Genomic DNA, 22966 nt, shown 5'->3' on the forward strand with positions numbered 1-22966 from the left:
CATTAATCAAATGGCTTTGCAATTGTGGTTGTGTTTAATCCTTTTTAACAAAGCATTCTCCCCAACCCCAAAGAAAGACTACGCAAGAGTTAATCTTGCAATATAAAGTTTTGGGGAAGGAAGGGGGGATAAGAGAATACCGCTTTCTAACAACACACACACACACACACACACACACACACATTTTCAGGCAACCAGTTCTACAGATTCAAATTAGATTTTCATGCTTTTAATTGAAATCGCATTCCAAACTTGCATTTTTTCCTTCAGATGACATTACTGTATAGTATATATAACCCTATACAGCAGTACAGGAATGCTGACTTTCACAGAACCCCCACTATTTTGAAAAGGCACATATAAATTATTATTATTATTCCTTGGCGATCACTCGTAGCTGATTAAGATTGTCTTCCATAAACACGGTTTAAACAATGAGTCCGTAAGTGACTGTGGAGGCCAATTCTGGATCCACACGTCCTTCCACAGTGGGGACATTATAGTGAGAAGTTCACAGGGTAAATCCCTATGATCCCTTTTGAATGCTGTTATTAGAATCTGCAAGATGAACCCAAGTTTCATTTACAGTTCCAGGCATTACTGCCCACAGTGAAACAATGGAATATAGAAACAGAGTCAATTCATAAAGGAGTCAGCTGGCAATTTCTGACTGGCACCCCCCCCCCCATTACTTTTGTGCAGGTCTCAGAATTCGTGTACAGTTCAGCTAAAATCAACTGCCACAGAGAAAAGAGTTGCAAGTTGGGACCCTGGGTTATTGCTACCTACTGGCTGAAATTAAGCATGCCGTTTTAAAAACACACAAGTGCATCAGCTTTTAGGTACACTTAAAGTTCCAGGAATTGTTTTCTGCACTGTTTTTAACAGCTTGGAAATGGACCAGAAACTTCAGCCAGCTTCTAATTTGGGGGGATGGGGGCAGGATGGTGTCTTCATATTAATGACAGCGCTTAAGGATGCATACAACGGGTAGCCAACGTACGAAACGGGTGCCACCAAAGAAGCAAATATTGTGGGTGTTTGTGGGCCACTGCACAGAGAAAGTGGATTAAGAAACATTTTTCTCTGTATCTCATTAACACTAGAACTTGTGGGTGTGCAATGAAGCTGGACTTCTTCATGCAGTGCACAGTTATACTATGGAACTCTCTGCCCCAAGATGAAGTGATGGCCACCAACTTGGGCAGTTTTGAAAGACAAATCCATGGGAAAGGCTGTCAATGGCTGCCAGCCACAATAGCTACGCTTCATCTCCACTGTCAGAAGCAGTAGCCCCTGAATGCCAGCTGTGGAGGATAACAAGTGGAGAGTGCGCTCAGGTCCTGCTTATGTGCTTCCCACTGGGAAATCTGTGGTTGGCCACTGTGAGAACAGGATGCCCAGCTAGATGGTCCTTGGACTAATCAGGCTCTTTACCACCACCTTCACCAACTTGGTGGCCTCCAGATGTTTTGTACTACAACTCCCACTGACCCAGAACATCTGGAGAGCACCAGGCTGGTGAAGCTGGCTTAGAAGGCTATCAGGAAATATACCTGAAAACGTACTGCTGTGCACACTGGAATCTCTCTTAAACATACCTGAATCAAGGTCAAACGTGCAAAAATTAACATTTCTTTATTTAACTTCCTGCAAGGAACAAAAAGCAAGCTTATCCTCAGAGAGGTGGGGGGGGTCTGGGCTTTCTAAAGCCAGTCAGTTAGCTCAGCTGGTTCCAGAGGGTGACAAGACCAAAACTGATGGACAAAGGGACCCAGCTGTCCAAAGCAGCCTTGGTTTGGTCTAGGCATCCCAGCAGGCCAGAGATCAAATTGGTGCCACTTGCCACTTCCAAATTAAAGGCGCTCACTCACACCTTTTCACCAAAGGCCTTCCAAATTCTGGAGCTGCTGCTTAGGACTTTTGAATCCAGGTCTGTGTGCTCTAAAAGCATCCAGCTGTGCAGGCCTCGCTGTGAAACACACGTGTGCCCTTCAGAGTCCACGCCCTTGTCTGATGTCATAAAAACAGGCCGCCAGAGAAGGTCAAAGTCAACTCCAAAGCTCTGTCCATCTGGCTTTCAGAATGTACTGAAATGGCGTAACAGACAAAGCAATGCTCCTCTCTGTACGGTGGAGCCTCACAGGAGGATCAGGAAGGAGGGTCGAGTCTTGAAGCCAGCTCTGCCCGCCTCTCAGGGAGACCTGCCTCACTTTGAGGAACACTTTTTTTTTAAAAGGATTTTGAAGGAAAGAAACTGCCAACAGTGTTGCAAGTATCTATCTCTGTCTGTCTCTCTCTCTCTCTCTCTCACACACACACATTCCTTGCATTGTCTAAACATACCGGTACTTTAAAATGTGACTCCTATCTGCCTTTGGGAATGACTTTAGTCTTCCACACTGATCTGGGTGGTGAGTGGGGAGGGGAGATTGTCTTCTTCTGCATTTCTGAAGGCAGCCATCTGATAATTGAGGCAATTTCAACAATAGATAATAATTTGACTGTAAATGACGTGGAATGTAATGACTGCTTATTCTGGCACATCAAGCAGGGCTCTGTGTGAAGTGGATGCCAAGCAAAACGGTCCTCCCACTCACACTGGCCCATCACTAAGCAGCTCTGGCTAACCGCACGCTTAACGCTGCAGATTGCCCAGACCCAACATCCCGGCTGCTGCCAAACAAAACCCTAATCTTGGAGCTTTCAAGGCAGCAAGGCAAAGACAAGCAGCTGGGAGGGCAAAGAGGGAAGCTCACACTCCTGTTCAAGGAAATCTGGGCAGGGCTGTGGGGAAGAGGAGATACCAGCTTCAACATGTCTTGCTGCCCCTTCTCTTCAAAAATGAGCCAATCCCTTTCAACCTCTGAAAAAGCAGCTCAAGGAAGGCACATGCACAGGACCCTGGAGAGCTGCTGCCAGTCAGTGTAGACACTGCTGAATTAGATGGATCAGTGGTTGAACTAAGGCAGTTTCCTTTGCTCCCACAGGGGAAGAAGGGCCACAGCTCAGTGGGAAGTGTCTGCCTTGCAGGCAGAAGGTCCCAGGTTCAATCCCAGCATTGCCAAATGGCGCTGAGAATGTTCCCCTGCTGGAAATCAGTGTAGACCAGAGGTTTCCAAACACGTAAGTGTGTTGGCTGCAGTGTGTAGGTGTGTCACATGAACGCTCCCCATGCTCCTCCTGGGGCTGGAAAGGGGTTAGTTTAACCTCCTGTTTGCTAGTAAAACAGAGTTACTATGTCGCAAAATGATGCATGTCCAAAAAGTGTGTCACCAACAGGGAAAGTTTGGAAAGCTCTGGTGTAGACAATGCTGAGCTAAGTGGACCAACAGCCTGATTCAGTGTAAGGCATCTTCTTACGACAGAGCAGTGACAGATTTCTCTTAGCCTTAGCCCCCAAGGGCAAGAGAATGGAAAAGCCAGAGCTCCCAGTCCAGTGGGTCTGGTGGCTCTGCAGGCAGAGCTGCCTTCCTGGTTCACTCTGGACAATTCTTGCCACTGCAACTGAAAGCAGGAAGACTCCCAGTGTATAGGGAAGAGGCGAGGGGACCCCTGCCCTTTCTCTGCTACTGACAGACCCTTAAAGAACTGCAGCAGAATATATTGGGGGGGGGTCTTCTGCTGCAGGCTCCAAATAATCTAGCTGCTGTTTCCTGAATCTGGCACTTTTGAGGAACAGGTCACTGGTTATCTTATTTATTTATGCCCAATTGCACTGCAAAGTTATATTGTGTCATGCCAGGCCTGTACATTTCAACACAAGTAAGATCAATGGATATGTGTCTTAATGACTGAAATTTCATAATAAATTTAAAGGGCTATGGTGTTAGTACTATCAAAAGACATTGTTTGATTTATCATGTTATGCTTTGAAATGAAATAGTGTTCACTGTTTCATGTAGTGATCATAGAAACATGGAAGTGGAAGACTGTTCAACTATCAAACAGCTTTTACTATCATGAAGTTCTTCCTAATGTTTAGTTGGAATCTCCTTTCTTGAAGCCATTGGTTTGAGACCTACCCTGCAGAGCAGGAGAAAACAAGTTTCCTCCATCCTGTGTGTAATAATCCTTTAGATATTTGGCTCTCATATCTCCTTCTCAGTCTCCTTGTTTCCAGGCTAAACATGCCCAGCTCCCTCAACCATTCCTCATCAGGCCTGGTTTCCAGATCACTGATCATATTGATCGCTCTCCTCTGCACACGTTCCAGTTTGCCAATACCCTTTTTGAACTGTGGGGCCCAAAAATGGACACAGGACTCCAGGTGTGATTACCATATTTTTCACCCTATAGGATGCACTTTTTCCCCTCCAAAAATGAAGGGGAAATGTGTGTGCGTCCTATGGGGCGAATGCAGGCTTTCGCTGAAGCCTGGAGAGCAAGAGGCATCGGTGCGCACCGACCCCTCTTGCTCTCCAGGCTTCAGGAAGCTATCCGCAAGCCTTGCGAGCCTGGGGGAGTTCCCGCGGGCTCGCAAGGCTTGCAGGCAGCAGCCTGCAGCCCGGAGCACGGGGTGCCCTCCGGAGGACGCCCCGTGCTTCGGGCAGGTGTCTGCAAGCCTCCTGCGCCCGGCAGGAGGTCCCGCCGGGCGCGCGAGGCTTGGGGCGGCAGCCTGTTCTGGGGGCTGGGGTCAGGGGAAGCTCGGGCTTCCCCCGCGCCAGCCCCGCGCCTGAGGGGGGAAATAAAAATGGGGTGGTGCGTCCTATGGGGCGAAAAATACGGTGACTTCAGTCAATGCAGCCTTTAATTGCATTAGGCTTCTTTGCTTCCATGTCACAAGGATCTAAGCCGCCCTGAGCCCGGCTTCGGCTGGGGAGGGTGGGATATAAATAAAATTTATTATTATTATTTTATCCTTTTCACATGTACTGATATACACTTGGGGTGTGTGGGGAACAAGTGTCACCTATGTTATTTTCTTATTTGGACCATTTCCATACTGCTTAACATGTAAAAGTATCTAAAACAATAATAACATAAGGGAATGTTACAGAAATACAGAGTGTTGCATGCATGGATGCTACAGTAATATAAATTGTTAATAAATATATAACAGCATCAATTCCTTCTCCTTCTAACATACCTCCCTTCTCAGAGCCCAGGACTCCATGCATCTACTCCCACCCTCACACAGGGCCCAGGCAGACACACAGCTCACCCTGCAAAATCTGACAGCGAAGAGACGTCCTGGAAACACCACCAAGTCTGAATGCCAGTTTCAAATCTACGCTCATGACATCTTGTGACCAGCCAAGAAGAAGACTCTTGGGTCCTAATGGACAGCTCAATGAAGATGCTGACCCATGGTGCAGCAGATGTGGGGAGGAAATGCCATCTTGGGGACAATTAGGAAAGGGGCCAGAAATCACGCTGCACTGACAAGTATTTTGAAACTGTGCTTGGAATACTGTTTACAGCTCCAATCACCTCACCTCAGGACAATGCAGGGCTGGGAAAAGTTCAGAGAAGAGCATCCGAAATGATTAAGGGGCTGGAACAACTTCCCTGAAAGAAAGGGATACTTAGATTGCATGGCAAGTACAGTTTGTGTGTGACAGAGGTGTATAAAATTACACACAGAAAGCAGATAGTGATAAGCTTTTCTTTCTCCCAGTATTAGAACTCTGGACCATCCAATAAAGCTGAATGTTGGAAGGGGCAGGACAAAGGTGCCTAGAAAGAAGGACTTCTACGCACAGGGCATGCAACTTGCTCTCAGGGGATGTAGCGAGAGCCATCAACTTAGATGGCTTTAAAAGAGGATTGGACAAATTCCTGGAGGACAACACTACCAACAACTACTACTATGCATCTGAGCACTCAATGAAGGAATCACAAGTCAGGGGAGGCTACCGTTTTGCTCAGTTCCTGCTTGCAGGCTTCCCACAATGCAAAAGAAAACCAAAATGTGCACAAAAAGGCTGATTTGAAAATTCAATTTATGTGAATAGCCATGTGTTCAGCATCAGATGCTGATAAGAAAAAACAAATGGAGTAGCTAGCATAAATCATCTGTTTCCAAATACATTCATCATCAGTGTCTATGTACCGTATTTTTTGCCCTATAGGACGCACCGTCCCATATGGCGCACCTAGTTTTTTGGGGGGGAAATAAAGGGAAGAAATTTTATTTTCCCCCCCCCAGCCCGAGCTTCCCCCGACCCCAGAACAGGCAACTCTCCGCAAGCCGTGGGAGTCCAGCGGCGGGCTCCCGCGCCTTGCAGAGAGCTGCGCGAAGCCTGGGCGCGCTGAGCTCAGCGCGCCCAGCCTTCAGCATGCAGGCAACTCTCCACAAGCTGCGGGAGCCACAAGCTGCGGTGCGCACCGACCCCTCTCGCTCTCCAGGCTTCAGCGAAAGCCTGCATTCGCCCCATAGGACGCACACACATTTCCCCTTCATTTTTGGAGGGGAAAAAGTGCGTCCTATGGGGCGAAAAATACGGTATATTGCTTGTAATGCCAAACACATGAAGCAATAATTAATATCTGTTCAATATAATTCCATAGATATGTTAAAAGCTTTCTGTGCATTGTGTGATTCCCATAATGAGCATCAGGTTGACCACTGTAAGAACAGGATGGTGCACTATGAGCCATTGGTCTGATCCCTCAGTGCTCTTCATATAAATTGGGGGACAAGAGTGGGAGAGGGAGAGAGAGCACTATTGCTCACATGCCCTGCTTCATGAGCTCCTAAAGCCAGCTGGATACTGTGGGCAATGCAATCATGGGACAAATAGGATTTTGGTCTGATCCACTAGGACTCTCCTTATTTTATGCTCTTGCACCAGGATTGAGCCACCTCTGCAGAAATGCAGTGACGCAAGTGGAAGATTAGCGCACGGCTGCAGCCCTGACTTCAGAGGAACAAGGATAATCAAATGCATTTCAAATGCAAGGGTAATCAAAAGCTGGATTCCCCAGACAACATTCTCTGGCGTTTGCTTCATTTCCTTTCGGGAAAGATTCTGAGCTTCATATCGGCTGACCTGACCCACCACCAAGCATCTCGAAAATGCAGGAAAACAAGGAGGACTGATTTGGACGCCCAGCAATGGAACAGAAAGGGGTGAAGTTTTGCCCAACAGGCCTGGAAGCAAACGGCAAGGAGCCAAGGCTGCAATGACAAATGTGTAAATCAACAAGCAACAAAGATGCAATGGCTGCTATTACCACTGAATGACAACTGCAGGAAGGAGCATTAGACACAGTGCACAGTTGAACTATGGAACTCACTCCCACAAGAGGCAGTGATATCCACCAGCTTGGATGGTTTTCAGAAACCAATAGCTGAAAGGGTCTTGCTTGTGACTTTCCTACATGGATTTGGTTGGACATAATGAGAGCAAGATACTGGACTGGACAGATCATTGGCCTGACTGAGATGGGCGCTTCTTATGTTCTGATTAGGAAGAGAGGCAAGGAGATCCCAAGGAAGAGAGAGAAGCAGCATCAGGGTGAAGAAAAAAGATACCGAGGCGGGGGGGGGGCGCGGAATGCCAGCTGGGAAGGACCATAGCTCTGTGGCAGAGAACCTGCTTGGCATTCAGAAGGTTCCAGGTTCACTTCCTGCCACCAGGGCAGACGATATCTGGTTTTCAACATCATGATATATCAGCAGCTAAACATCACAATTTAATGATACAGTGGTACCTCAGGTTAAGTACTTAATTCATTCCAGAGGTCCGTTCTTAACCTGAAACTGTTCTTAACCTGAAGCACCACTTTAGCTAATAGGGCCTCCTGCTGCTGCCGTGCCACCAGAGCCCGATTTCTGTTCTTATCCTGAAGCAAAGTTCTTAACCTGAAGCACTATTTCTGGGTTAGCGGAATGTGTAACCTGAAGCGTATGTAACCCAAGGTACCACTGTATATCACAAAGTCTGCTTCTCCAAGGCAGTTTGGCCCCTCTGCCATCTGTTAGCGATGTTGTGTGCACTGGATCTGCCACTTCATGGTAAGGCCAGGTGAAACCCAGGGTTGAGAAAGGCTGGTTTACTGGAACCCTCCCCTGAATCTGTTTCCTCACCTGCCACATCCTCTGTAGACAACTCTGATGTTTCCCAGGGCCCAGCATGGTTCATCCCACCCCACTGGGACCCTCCGCAGGATCATCAGCCTCAAGGTCTTCCAAGATGTCTCCACAGCACTCACTACAGTTTATTTGCTAATTTGTGGTCAGAAAACTGCTTTGATTATTATTTGAACATTGTTATTGTTGTTCGCCACTACCTATACGGCTGGTATATTTATTTCCATGTTATTTTATATTCATATATTATAGGATTCCCCCCGCCTGCCCACCCCCACCCCCCGTTCCCCATGGCTTTATGTATTGTACAGTGGTGCCCCGCAAGACGAATGCCTCGCAAGACGGAAAACCCGCTAGACGAAAGGGTTTTCCGTTTTGGAGGTGCTTCGCAAAACGAATTTCCTATGGGCTTGCTTCGCAAGACGAAAATGTCTTGCGAGTTCCTGCAGGGTTTTTTTTCCTCCCCCCCCCCTTTTTCTAAGCCGCTAAGCCGCTTATCAGCTGATCCGCTAAGCCCCTAAGCCGCTAATAGCGCTAATCCGCTAATGGGCTTGCTTCGCAAGACGAAAAAACCGCAAGACGAAGAGACTCGCGGAACGGATTCTTTTCGTTTTGCGAGGCACCACTGTACTTGGTCCTGCTAAATGGTGATGCCAGGCCTTGAATGTCGCAGCTTTTGTCACACAAAGCTTGGGCTCCATCACTGATCTATGGCCCTTCCTTTAAGACACAGAAAGATAGGAAGCCGCCCTATACTGCTGACCCTGCAGTGGTCACCTTCCAACATTCCATGCTGCTGAATAAATGAGACAGAGCCGATGTGTGCAGCACTTTAAAGCATTGAACCAGGGCCTAGGAGGCCAGGGTTCAAATCCCCACTTGTCCATGAAACTCACTGGGTGACCTTGAGCCAGTTGCTGCCTCTCAGCCTACCCTACAGGGCCACTGTGGGGATTAAATGAGGGGGAGAACCACATAGGTCACCTTGAGCTCCTTGAGGGGTGGGTGGGAAGTCAGATTGAAATTATTATTATCATAAATAAATAAATATAGATAAATAAATAAATAAATGGCATAGCCTCATCTCCTTCTGTATTGTCTGCAGAGTCTGACATTCCAGGGTTTCAGCCAGTCCTCCCTCCCAGCTTACCCGGAAATGCAGGGGGTGGAGTTTGAAACTCAGGTCTTCCTGCAAATGCTCTACCTCTGAACTCTGGCACCTCCCCAAGACACAAAAAATAACTAACACTGTCTTTGTTCATGGCAAGGAAAGAGGATATGCCACAGCTACCTGGAGGACACCTGCAACAGTGAAGATTTACTCCCACTCCCTACTTCCTGCTGTGTCAAGGTATTTACTTAGGGGCTGTCTGTGTTGTGACAGTGTCCTAGACTCAGATGAATGCCTTAACCCTCCACATTTTTGAGTCATTCAGTCATGCATTTTTGTTATTGTGGGGGTAGTGTGAAATGGCACCACCAGGGTGAGAGTCCTTGGTGGTCTCTCAAAGGCTCCGGCTAAAAAGGCACATCCTTTGTTCCTTGGGAGAATGCAGTCCAGTAGGTCATTCAGAAGGGAAAATAAAGGCAGCAGTCTCTCTCTTTTTGGAGGGGGTGGGGGGAAAAAACCTTGAAACAAGCAACTGTGAAAAAGAGGCTTGTTGTGGGGAGAAATAAAACATTTTGGTGCAAGCGCAGTGACGACGGTTTTGCTTGCTTAAAGTGTGCAAGGTACCTTTGTCACACAAATGCATCAAGGCAAAGCTGCAAAGGGGGTGTTCTGCAGTTCTGAAACAGCAACGAGAAGCTTGCTCTTGGATAATTGGAGACTGACACATGGCTCAGCCAACTGCACCATGGCAGCAGAAAAGCTCCACTGGCTGCTGGTCTGTTTCCAGGCTCAATTCAAACTGTGCTGGCTATGACCTATTAAGCACTATACAGCCTAGGTCCAGGCTATCTGATAGAGCATATTCACTCATGTGAACGTGCCCAGGTTCTGAGATTTTTGGGAGGCTTTTGCCCTACTCTCAGTCCCACCACCCTCACGGGTCTACTTGGTAGGGACGTGGGACAGGGCCTTCTTGGTGTCTGCTCCCAGACTTTTTATTGTAATGGTGGGTGGGTGGGTGTAGAATCATAGAACTGTAGAGCTATAAGAAATCCCTGAGAATCATCTAGTCCAACCCCCTGCAATGCAGTAATATCAGCTAAAGCATCCATATTCTACTGATGTTTAAATGTGTGCGTTTCTTTAAAAAAATGATTGCTTTTCCCTGTATTTTTAGCTGCTTCTATTTTAGCAGTAAGTCGCCTGTCAGGGAAAGAGGCAGGATATAAATAAATATAACAACAGCAGCAACAGGAGCAGCCTGTTCAAAGTCACCTGCGAGCATATGATTTGCACAAATGCTATCCATGAACATTCCCAGTGGTGCATTTTGGTGGCGCAAAGTGGCCTCCTTGGTTTTGGCACCATCTCTAAGGCTGTGGTGGAGAAGAGCATCAGTGGCCCTCCAAAGGCCACGGGCAATGGGAACTGTCTTCGAGCAACATCTGGAAGGGCACAGCAGTTCTGAACTCTAGAAAAAGAAAGCACCCTTCTTTGCCAGTAGTGCCTCATATTGAATCAGCAGCCATTTGTTCATCTACCGCAGTGCTGTCTACACAGACTGGCAGCAGCTCTCCAGGGTTTCAAGCAGCAGATCCTACCTGGGGATGCTGGGACTTGAACCTGAGACCTTCTGCATGCAAAGCAAATGCTCTGCCACTCAGCTTCTGTGGCCCATTCTCGGGTAGCCTTGAGAAACATCACAACAAGACTGAGCTGTGAATCCAGAAGGATCCATTCAAGCCTCACCTCCATTATAAACTTGGAGAAGCTGAGACCCCAGAAGCCTCGCCTGGAAGAAAGCCCTGTTTGTTGGTGGGACTTAGCCTCTATACAGAGGACTGTTCTATTTATATGTTGGGGGGCAGGGATAAGAACACGGGCCTACCTCACAGGGTCGTTGTAAGGATAAGACCTCAGAGATTTGTCCTTCTTCTTCGATAGCAGGACAGTACTGATCTTACGCAGTGCCTTACAATCCATTTTATTCTCACAGATGCCTCAGCTCAGTAGCAGAGCAAAACGTCCCAGGTTCAGCCTTGGCATCTCTATGCAGGGATGGAATAAGACTCCTTGGACAGCCATTTAGCATGCAGACAGAAATGAACTAGATAGACAAAGGACCAAACTCCACAGAAATCAGCTTCTAAAACCCCTAAATAGTAGGGTTTTGCCACCGCCACCTCCCATTTACTGGCACAGAACAAGAAGGGAATGCACAGAGACCGATCCAAAGTGCTTGGCGAAGTAGGGATTCAAACCCAGTCCTCCTCAGCTTTAAAGGAACTGGGCTGTAAGTGAGGAGAGAGACGCCCTGGAGGGTCACTGCCAGTCAAAGACTGGGAAGTGCGGGAAAGCTAAATAGCAGGCTGCCCCTGCGTAAGGCCTCTTCCTTCGTTCTCCCTTCAGAGGGCCAGCAGTGCATGCACATCTTCCCAGGGTCAATCTTGCAGAATATCTGCTGGGGAAGACCTCTTTCTGGCAGAGATCCTGGAGAGTTGCTGATTGGCTGCCACCAGTCAGCAAAGACCAACCAGGTGTCATCCAGATATTGGTAAGCTAAAACTCCCATCATCCTTGACCTGGGGTTGAATGGAAGTGTAATCTGTAGAGCAGGGAGGCTGGCACACAGTCCTGGGCTAGATGGGACAGTTAAAACAGGGTCCTATATGCAGGAGGCCATCCCCTAGTAACAGCTGGCTGGGCATACACTATACCTTTAAAGCACATTCAATACACATTTTTGACCCCTCACTGCAACCTGTTAAAAGTTGCTGGGAACCGTAACTGTGAGAGGTAAAACTACAGTGCCCAGAATTCTTTTTAGGAATAGGATTTGTTCTGAATGAGCTTTAAAAGTACGGAACAATGCATGCAGCCTCTCTTTATTCTTAAGGAGGGGGGGAGGATCAACACCTCTCTTTCCCACCCCTCCTCCCTAGGAAGTGTTGCTAATAACTCTCTTCTAAAGGGCAAGAGGCAAAAGTCAGGATGCCTATTTATAAAGCCTGGTGGGGTCCAAATGTAAAACCAGAGAAAGGCCAAGAACTTCCTGCAGGGAGAGTCTCACATTTCGGCAAGAAGTCCGCCAAAATTCATCGGCCAGTTAAAGTGATGCTCTCCCAAGGGGGTGACGGCAGCTTGGGGTGTGGGGGGCTGCCTAGCTGCACAATCTGGCAAGCAGCAAACAAGTTAAATGTGGCTTTTGCAATGTGACAAAAATACAGAGGGCATGTTAATTGCTTTCATTTAAAGATAAATATATCGGGGGGGGGGGGGAGCAGGGCATGCAGGGCTGGATGAGTAGCACCAGGTGCCATACAACGAAGCCAAATGTCAGAAGACTCCTTCACAAAACAGTTTTACTCTAGAACTCCCTCCCACAAGATGTAGCAATGGGCACCAGGGATGCCAACTTGAATAAAATATTTGGGGGGACAGGTAAGCCCTGCCCCACATAACTGTTCACACGACGCAGCACATAAACACCATTTGAATGGCAATGCCTATTTATTGGGGGGGGCTCAAATATTTTACGGGGGGGGAGGAGAGAAGACCCTTCAACCCCTAGGAGTTGGCTCCTATGATGGCCACCAACTTGGATGGCTTTAAAAGAGGACTGGACAAGTTCCTGGAGGAGGCAGAGGAGGCAATTTGTGGCTTAGTGTCAGTGGTTAGATTCTTCACTCCACTGTTGGAGGCAGTATTGCTTCTGACTCCCAGTTGCTGGGGGCTGCTAGTGGGGAGGGGGCTGTTTCCCTTGGGTCCCGCTTGCAGGCTATTTCCCACAGGGTCATCTGCTTGGCTACTGGCAGGACAGGGTGCTAGCCTAGTTGGGCCCCTTTGGCCTGACCATGTTGGCCAGGCTCTTCGTAAGTTTTTCTTCACCATCCTTCTTGGCATCCTGGCTATTCCAGGCCATTATCAATTTTCATCAACTGCCTGAAACGCGGGTCAAGGCAATGGCCAAGGTGATCAGCCATGTCTCCTCTTTATGGTTTGCCTCCTGAAACTACTTAGGAGTTACTGAATTCTTTCTTTTTGCTACGACAAAAAAAGCAGCAGGGGGGTAGGAATACTGTGTGGCCTTCTCAATGGCAGAGGCTTCTCAATTGCCAAGGAAATGTAAATGCAGTCTACCTTCTTTCCCACCAATCCCGAGTTCAGCTTCCTTGCTAGAAACTCCACCCCACTGCAAGGGGGGGTAGAGAAGAGAGCAACAGCCACATGGTTTGGGAGGCATCAATTGTTGCAAATTCCATCAGCAAATTCCTCCACGGTTTGCCTGAATTCATTTAGTAGATCCGAAGGGGGGCTGGGGGAGAGAGACGGGAGGTGATTTCCTCACCAAATAATCTCTCTTCACCCCTCCGCTTTTCAGCTGCTCCGAAACTGAAGTTGTTTAAAGAAAGAATGAGATGTCTGCAATCCAGGGCTCTCTTGAAAAGTGTGTTTGGAAAACTCAGGAACCCAGATTACAATTAAATTGTAATTGTGTGCGTTTGTGTGCGTGTGTGTTGGGGGGTTGCAATAAAAGGCTACAGCTTTTTGCCAATTTGTTCACTGGAGATTTCCCCCTCAGCTCTCCCCACACGGCCGCCGCCGCACGCCCCCAGCCTTACACAAGCAACAACTTGATAAAGAAAGAGAGAACGGGGGGCAAATTTTTCTCCTTCACCCAAATCCCCATTCCCCAATTCTTTCTTTGGGGATACACGCGCCTACCTAGAGGTAAATTCCACTGAGCTCCAGGAGGCTTACATGCAAGTAGACGCTCCTGGGATTGAGCTCCAAATCGAACTTCCACAGAAGAACGGCGTCGGGCTTGCAAACCTTGTCCCAAGTTTGCAAACGGTATCGAGGAGTTTGGGGTCCATTTCCCGCACCCACCCCAACGAGGCCCTGTTTTCCAAGGCAGTTCAGACAGCATGGGTTGCCAAATCAGAACTGTTTTTGACGTGGTTTTTTGGGGGGGAGCGAGTAAAGCCCCGGGGGTGTCCAAGGACAAAAGTTGCCGGCTGAAAGCTCTTGGCAAAACCTCGGGGAGAAGGGAGAGAAAAGCGACGGCCCCCCTGGAAAAGTCTTGGTAGAGCGAGAAAGAGTCGTGGAATATAATAAAATTAAACCCCGAGCCTACTCTAGAACTGACGACAAAGAAGGCTTCCATTTCCCCCACCCCGCAGAAAATGACCCAAAGCCGGTCCCCAACGGCTACTCCACCCCCCTAACTCCCCGCCGCCCCTCACCGTTGATTTCGTGGCTGGGCGCCTCGCTCTGGCTGAAACCTTTGGCCACGTAGAGCTTCTTGACTTCGGAACAACTTCGCGAGCGTGGCTCGGCCGACGACGAAGCGGCGGCGGCGGCGACAAGCAGCCAAAGGAGCGGCCGGCCCCAGGCGGCGGTGGCCGGGGGCCGGAGCCGTGGGCGGGCCAACATGCTGGACGAAGGCACGCGGGCTCCGGAGAGGAGAGGGCGCCGCTGGCCACACGGCCCGGCGGAGGACGGCGAGGGCGCCCTGCCGCGCGCGGCGAGGCTCCCCACCACGACCGAGTCCTCGGCGGCTCCGCTGCGGAGAAGAAACTTTAGGCGCCTCGGAGGGAAAGACGCGGCGGCGGCGGCGGCGGCGGCGGCAGAAACAGCAGCCGGGAGAGGCAGCGGCGGCGGCGGCCCCCAGGAAAAGCAGGAGCAGCCCGGCGGGGCGGAGTGGAGCTGGAGCCCTGCCTTCGCCTTCGCCTTCGCCTCCGCCTCTCCAAGCGCGCGCGCGCGCCTCCCTCCGCGCGGGGAAGCCGGCAGGCGCGCTCGGGGGCGGGATGGGAGTGCGGAGAGGGGGCAGTGATGGGTGGGCTGGTCCCAATCGCGAATCTCCCTCCCTCCGCCCCTGCCCATAATGAAGATAAGAGAGAAGCGGCTGAGAGTTCGCAGGGGCTCTTTTAAAAAAAATAAAATAGATTGCGCGGGTCTCGCTTCCATTCCCTAGGGTGCCCCTCCCTTCCAAAAGCAGATTTTTGGCCGCCGCTACAATCCTGGCAAGCCGCACGCCCCTCCCCCTCCGTCTGCGCCAGAAGAGAGACCCATTGAGTTCAATGAGAACCTAAGGAACAGGTGAGGGGTCCGTGGGTGGGTGTTTCCCGGCGCGCCGTAGGCTGCAAAAATCTTCCATGCGCTTCCTCGCGAGTAAGCCTTCCTGGGACTTGTTTCAGAAGTCCCGTGCATAGAATGGCTCTGACGGAGGCGGGGAAAAGTCTGCGGTTGCTCACCTGCGGGCAAGTCCCGTTGAAAACAATTGGTCTTACTTTTGAGCAGACGTGCGAGGGGAGAATGGAGCGGGCACTGTTAAACCCTGAAAGTAGGCGGAGGGTTGGATCCGCTCAGCCTGTTCCTGGTGAGGTGTTTGCAGAAGGAAGCCCGAATGAAGTCGACGCGGGGGGGGGGTCGTTTTCAGGTAGTAGGGTAGCCGCTCCCTACACCAAGAAGTCTTATTACAATGACAGAAAAGAAAATGAGCATTTATTGACACCACCAGCAGCTAAATATGTATCCTGCAACATGTTTAGGTTACAATTCTGTTCATTTCCTTTCGTGTTGGTTCCATGGCAGGCTGCCATCGAGCTTACTTCATTACAGCTAAGTGACATTATGGAACCCGGGAGACCAGAGTTCAAATCCCTGCTCAACCAGGAAGCTCACTGGGCGACCTTGGACCAGTGTCTGAGCCTGGCCTACCTCACAGGTTGTTGTGAGGATAGAATGAGGAGGAGGAGCTATAAATGCAATAAATAAAATTATTACCATTATTATTACCATCCAGCCTTCACTAGCACATCCCAGAGCAGGTTACATCATTATATTCAGAATTAAGGACAGTTAAAAGAGAGTTCAGTCCCAGGAATAAGGTGGACCCTGAAAACACACATCTCAGACTACAGGTAGCTAGAAAATAAACTATTGCATCCCTTGGGACTTACTTCTGTGGAAACACATAATGCACAGGGCTGTACACTACAGTGGTACCTCAGGTTACAGACGCTTCAGGTTACATACACTTCAAGTTACAGACTCCGCTAACCCAGAAATAGTACCTCAGGTTAAGAACTTTGCTTCAGGATGAGAACAGAAATTGTGCTCCGGTGGCGCGGCGGCAGCAGGAGGCCCCATTAGCTAATGTGGTGCTTCAGGTTAAGAACAGTTTCAGGTTAAGAACAGACCTCCAGAATTATTTAACTTCTTAACCCGAGGTACCACTGTCTTTGGTTCAAATTTATTAAGTCACCTGTTTTTCACTCAGCTGTGTTTTGTAACAAGTTCATTTGTTTTTCAAACAGATTTGGCCTCATCTTTACCCTCTTGTGTGTGTGTTTTACTGGCAACTTTGACATTTTTGTGGTGCTGACACAACAGCTAAGGAACCAGATGCCTTTACAATAATAAACAGGTGTTACGCTCAGTGGTGTGTCTTGTCTGTTATTTACTAACTCCATCAGATTTGCAATTTCTACACTCCTTCTATTGGAGGCTTATTAGTTATTATTAAGAGGGAGGGGGAGATTCCTGGTACTCCCAACTTTTCTTTGTTTTCCTGCAGGCCTGGGTTAAAAGTCAGTGACCCAAATGGATTTTGATGCAGATCTTTTCCGTGTGGTGATTTCTGATTGGCAGGTAAACCAATTCAAATTAATTGGTTGTCTTTGCACATGTGCATGCGTGCTTCCACAAACACACACACACATACCCCAAGCATCAGTGGTGTTAGCATCTCCTGGAGCCCCGCCTCTCTATCTTTAACCACACCCCTCCCATGATTGGCTATGCCCATTTAAAAAAAAAAAATAGATGTAAACTTGCCTATAGCAATTTTAATAGAAAATCTCCTGTCATGCCTAAACACATTTTCCTTCACTTTAAAGTTGCTATGATTCTATGATCTATTTCCTTACATTCCTAAGGAGTAGCAATTTTTCCAAGGCATGGGGACAAAACACACACATTTTTCCCAGGCGAAAGGCTATCTTAAGAAATGTTGCAGCCCAAATGACACCCTTTCTCTTTTGAATAAATTTTATTAGGGTTTATAGAGAAAAATGCAAAACTTAATATCAAATATATTTTCCTCTTTTTCTATCCGAACTAAGACTTTGATTTAAATACAATAAAAATATAAAGAGAATGGAGGGAGAAATTATTAAAAACAGAGAAAGAGAGAAATAAAAATTAAAAAGAGGTTGAGAGAGAGAAAAATAAAATTCAGAAGGTAAGTCCACTGTATATAAACAAAATTCACTTCATCCACTCCAATGTTATACCCAACAAAGCCGCTTTCTATAAACAAACACCCTTTCTCCAAGTCAAGATGCAGAGCACCCATGGCCAACTGGGCTTCTTTCACTGAGACGGCTAGAGCACCGGCGGCGGATAACTCATTCTGAATCTGACTGGACACGGGTTAGAGCTCAATGTCGAGCCTACCAAGTGGCGATAGTGACGGCAAAGAGGACTTTCTTCACCGCCTCTATTGCATCTGCAGATAACAACAGCAGGAGACTCTTTCAGGTAGTTCGCCCCTGCTCCATCGGGGCCCAGTACAGGTCGCATGATCTCCTGCAATGATTTTGCAAAGTTTTTTGCAGATAAAGTCACTCAGATTCGGAAGGAGGTAGACTTCACCATGGGAGCAGGGCCGGGGTGGGAGAGTGCTAGAGTCCTGTCTAGTCAAGCTGCGTGGAATTAATTCCAATCTCTTACCTCCGAGGATGTGGACAGGCTGCTTGGACAAGTGAAACCAACCACCTGTCTCCTTGATCCTTGCCCATCCTGGCTTATAAAAGCTAGCCAGGAAGGGCTGGGAGACGGGCTTCGCAGGGTGGCGAAGGCTTCCCTCGGTGAGGGAGCCTTCCCAGACCCGCTGAAAGAGGCAGTCATCAAACCGCTTCTTAAAAAACATCTTTAGATGCGGCCAATATGGCCAACTATCGCCCAGTCTCAAATCTTCCATTCTTGGGCAAGGTGACTGAGCGAGTGGTTGCTGAACAACTCTAAGCACGCCTGGAAGAAGCGGACCATTTGGATCCTTTCCAGTCGGGATTCAGGCCTCACCATGGGACTGAAACTGCCTTGGTCGCACTGGTCGATGATCTCCAGCGGGCTAGGGACAAAGGTGAGAGCTGTTTCCTAGTTCTGCTGGATCTCTCAGCGGCTTTTGACACCATCGACCATAACATCCTTCTGGACCATCTAGAGGGGCTGGGAGCTGGGGGCACTGTCATACAGTGGTTCCGCTCCTTCCTCCTGGGCCGTGTTCAGAAAGTGGTGGTGGGGGATGAGTGTTCAGACCCCTGGGCTCTCACTTATGGGGTACCTCAGGGTTCTGTCCTCTCCCCCATGCTTTTTAACATCTACATGCAGCCGCTGGGAGAGATCATCAGGGAGTTTGGGCTGGGTGTTCATCAGTATGCGGATGATACCCAGCTCTACCTCTCTTTCAAATCAGAACCAGTGAAGGCAGTGAAGGTCCTGTGTGAGCGTCTGGAAATGGTTGGAGGATGGATGGTGGCTCACAGATTGAGGTTGAATCCTGACAAGACAGAAGTACTGTTTTTGGGGGACAGGAGGCGGGCTGGTGTGGAGGACTCCTCGGTCCTGAATGGGGTAACTGTGCCCCTGAAGAACCAGGTGCGCAGCCTGGGAGTCATTTTGGACTCGCAGCTGTCCAAGGAGGTGCAGGTCAATTCTGTGTCCAGGGCATCTGTTTACCAGCTCCATCTGGTACGCAGGCTGAGACCCTTCCTGCCCACAGACTGTCTCGCCAGAGTGGTACATGCTCTGGTTATCTCCCGCTTGGACTACTGCAATGCACTCTATGTGGGGCTACCTTTGAAGGTGACTCAGAAACTACAACTAATCCAGAATGCGGCAGCTAGACTGGTGACTGGGAGAGGCTGCCGAGACCTACATTGGCTCCCAGTATGTTTCCGAGCACAATTCAAAGTGTTGCTGCTGACCTTTAAATGGCCTCGGGTCCTCTACCCCTAAACTGCCTTGGTCCAGTATACCCGAAGGAGCGTCTCCACCCGCCCAGTTCTGCCTGGACACTGAGGTCCAGTGCTGAGGGCCTTTTGGCGGTTCCCTCGCTGCGAGAAGCCAAGTTACAGGGAACCAGGCAGAGGGCCTTCTCGGTAGTGGCGCCTGCCCTGTGGAACGCCCTCCCATCAGATGTCAAGGAGATAAAGAACTATTTCACATTTAGAAGACATCTGAAGGCAGCCCTGTTTAGGGAAGCTTTTAAAGTTTGATGGACTATTGTATTTTAATATTTTGTTGGAAGCCTCTGAGAGTGACTGGGCCAGATGGGCGGGGTATAAATAAATTATTATTATTATTATTATTATTATTATTATTATTCAAATGTGGCAGGAAGCCCCTCAAGCACCACCTCCTGTCACTGGCAACAATGATAGAGTTAAACAACTAACCAAGCACCTTGTCTACTTGTTGGACCAGGCCTGCCTTGCACCTCTGACCCTAGGGGAGCGAGTGACGCTGTGATCTAGGCCACTGAGCCTCTTGGGCTTGCCAATCGTAAGGTTCCGTGGTTTGAATCCACACAATGGGGTGAGCTCCCGTTGCTCTGTCCCAGCTCCTGCCAACCTAGCAGTTTGAAAGCACACCAGTGCAAGTAGATAAATAGGTATCACTGCAGCGTGAAGGTAAACGGCATTTCTGTGTGCTCTGGTTTCCGTCACGGTGTCCGATTGTGCCAGAAGTAGCTTAATAATGCTGGTCGCGTGACCCGGAAAGCTGTCTGTGGCCAAAAATGTATAGATTGCTCTTGGAATGGCATGACCTGGAAAGCTGTCTGTGGACGCACACTAGCTCTCTCAGCCTAAAGCAAAATGAGCGCTGCCCCCCTTAGTTGCCTTCAACTGGACTTAACCATCCAGGGGTCCTTTACCTTTTTACCTTTAACTGCACCTCTGACAGCCCAGCCCACCCCCCAATCCGACAAGTAAGCACTGCCCTCACATCCCTTGGCCACATTCTGGAACGTGCAAACCAAACTCATCAATTTCCCAAACCTTTTGAAGGTTTAGGGTGTCTGGCTATGCTGGCTCACCCTTCACCACTGCCAGAGAGGAACATCATAATGGAGTGGCTCAGGAAACATGTAGGATCTTGCAAGTCTCTCCTCCTTGACTCTTCTGCCTTTAACTCATGAGTAAAGAGACCAACTGGTTAATAGAGGGCACTTTATCCCAGAGGAACATCTCTGTGCTGCCTGAAAAGAGCAGTTGTTGTTATGTGGGGCAAAGCTTCAGAAATCTGCTGAAACACCTTTGTCAGAGGGAGGAAAAGGTACAGAGACTCTCCATACATAGGAAACTGCCTCCTTCTAGCTAAGCATTGCCTACACTGGCTGGCAGCAGCTGTCCAGGTTTTCAGGTAGTGGGTCTCCCCCAGTCCTACTTGGAGACTTCTGCATGCTCAGCAGGTGCTCTACCATGGAGCTATAGCACCCCCCATTTCTCCCTCTCTCTTGTAAGCCAGATGTGACCCTCTAGAATAAGAGAACTGTAGAGCTGGAAGGGACCTTGAGGGTTATCCAGTCCAACTCCCTGCAATGACATTGCTGAACTCCAGCTCCCGTGGTCCCTGGTCACTGGCCATGCTGGCTGGGGCTAATGGGAGTTGGAGTCTAGAGGACCTCAGGTTCCCCATCGCTGCTCTAGCCCTGCCTATTCAGTCCCACTTCCCTTCCATCTCTGGCCACACTCTTTCTCAAGGAAACGGATATGAAGTCCCATTGAAGTAACATGTTTTGTAACATGCTTTGGTTGCCACTCTTCCTCTGGAAATGAAGGATAAGTCCCCCAACTCCCTTGGCAGACTAGATGCCATGCTCAATGCAATGCATATTTCGCCCAATAACTAATTGAATTCAAAGCAGCCATGGAGCAGAAGAATGTTCAAGGAAGAAGGGGAGGAGGATGCTTGTTAACTTCCATATCCAAACTATCCTCCCTCTCCAGCAACCTTTCACCCTGCAGGGGGAAAGAGATGCAAGCCCATGGGGGAAAAGATGAATGCACCTGAGCATCCTCACTGCTGCAAGGCACAAAGAAGGCACAGGTAACATTTTTAAACTTCTGGCATTTATACCGTGCGCCATTCCTCCCACAGCATCATTAAATCGATTGCTGACCAATTATTGTTTTATCCCGGTTTGAGTATGGCCTTATGGGAAGGCCTTGGGCAAAGCACTAATTCCTGGCCTCAGTTTCTCAGCTGTGTAACCCTGGGCAGGGGGAGAGGAGCTGACTTGCCTCACAGGGTCGTTGTGATGTTGAAACAATGACTTATGTATCTGGGAATTTTTTTACAAAGCGACAGAGACTTGGAAAAGTTTCCTCATTGTAGCTACACGTTGTGTCTTACAGTTTACTGATCAGGTCTGCACCTGTTTTGCTTTGGAACAGCTGCTATTTTTCACAGGCTGTTCACTGAGCTCTGAGTGATACAGATGTTTTTTTTAAAAAAATATATTATTTTCAGAAAAAGACAAGAATGCAAATCATAAAAGCAGTAACATGAGAGAAATTTCCAGGCCAGAACAACAAAACAAAGTAAAAGCAAACAAGATGTAAAACAAAGGTTTGGTTATTCTGCTTCTCTTCACAGGCTCCCAATGAAGCAGCAGAGAACTCCAAAGATACTGGGCACTGATCTCTTCGCTGTTAAAGATGCTAGAAACTCACATACCTTGCTGGTGAATCTGCAGATTCTCTGGTTGTCGCTGCTGGTTCTCGGTATTTTCTTTTCATTGTTACAGGGAAGTGATGGTGCCCATTTGATATCTTTTCCGGTATAACACACACAAATATTCTGAACAATATGGGTGAGAGGGGGGATATCCCATTTGTCCTCCAAGTCCACTTTTAAACTCTATTTGTGAAACATAAGATGTGTGAAAGGCTTTAAAAACAAAACAATGCCTCAGATTGGATCAGAAGTTGAAATCCTCCCCATTCATCTGACTGACTTGAACTGGTGCCACAGTGCAAGCATTGTTGTTACTGGTCAGTGACTTCCTAAATGAACAAGTTACGGTACTTTCGTCTTTTCTGCCCAAGTGATCAGATGATATTAAAAACTATGTGCAATTTGACAGGAAGCAGGGAGAAAGCGAGAGAGCAGCAGTCACTAGCAAACCTAAACTATTTACCTTATGTCAGGTTCTGCCAGGGCTACAAAAAGCTGGTTTTCATGTCACCAGAACAACACTTGGTTTCTCTCTCCCCCCTCCCCGCTCCCCCACTTCTCCTCCCCATTTTGGAATTAACAAAGTAAACTGATCTTCCTGCAGAATGTGTCATACAATTAGGATTGGGATAAACAGGTTTCTCAGTATGGCCTCTGTATCCTGGTGGGCTGAGGAGACAAAGGGACAAGGATGGGGAAGGTGGAGAGAGCAGGTTTCATCAAACAAAGCTTGCGTCTGTTTTCAGTGCCAGAGTCTAGATGCATGTATGAAATGGGGCGCTTCTTCTGGGATCAGATAGAACTCATGGGCATCCAATGAAGCTGAATACTGAAAGTCTCAGGACAAGGAAAATAAGGTCCTTCTCAGCACAGTGCATGTTTAAACTTTGGAACTCACTGCCACTGGAGGCAGTGATATTCACAAACTGGGATGGCTTTAAAGTGGATTGGACAAGATAATGGAGGCTGTCAATGGCTACTAGCCACAGTGATTGAAGGCGGCAATGCTTCTGAATGCCAGTTGCTGGAAACCGCAGGAGGGAAGAGGGCTTTTGTCTTCGGGTGCT

General features: G+C 48.5%; 1 protein-coding gene and 1 long non-coding RNA gene across 3 annotated transcripts in view; one reads left to right on the plus strand and one right to left on the minus strand.

Moving 5' to 3' along the window:
- Positions 1 to 14817, minus strand: part of GPC4 (glypican 4) — a 107618-nt gene extending 92801 nt beyond the window's left edge. The window contains exon 1 of the mRNA XM_079962808.1: positions 14396 to 14817. Within this exon, the coding sequence (XP_079818934.1) occupies positions 14396 to 14585 (190 nt within the window). The 5' untranslated portion in view covers positions 14586 to 14817. The remainder of the gene's footprint in view (positions 1 to 14395) is intronic.
- Positions 11553 to 21262, plus strand: LOC307208321. 2 transcript variants are annotated; one of them, XR_013835090.1, is made up of 4 exons: positions 11553 to 11703; positions 16472 to 16581; positions 16732 to 16805; positions 21170 to 21262. It is a non-coding gene; the product is annotated as an uncharacterized lncRNA (long non-coding RNA). The 2 variants fall into 2 exon arrangements; XR_013835091.1 differs by lacking the exon at positions 11553 to 11703 and adding an exon at positions 14896 to 15251.
- The last annotated feature ends 1704 nt before the right edge of the window (positions 21263 to 22966 follow it).

The sequence above is a fragment of the Podarcis cretensis genome (assembly GCF_951804945.1).
Source record: "Podarcis cretensis genome assembly, chromosome: Z".
Lineage (NCBI taxonomy): Eukaryota > Metazoa > Chordata > Lepidosauria > Squamata > Lacertidae > Podarcis > Podarcis cretensis.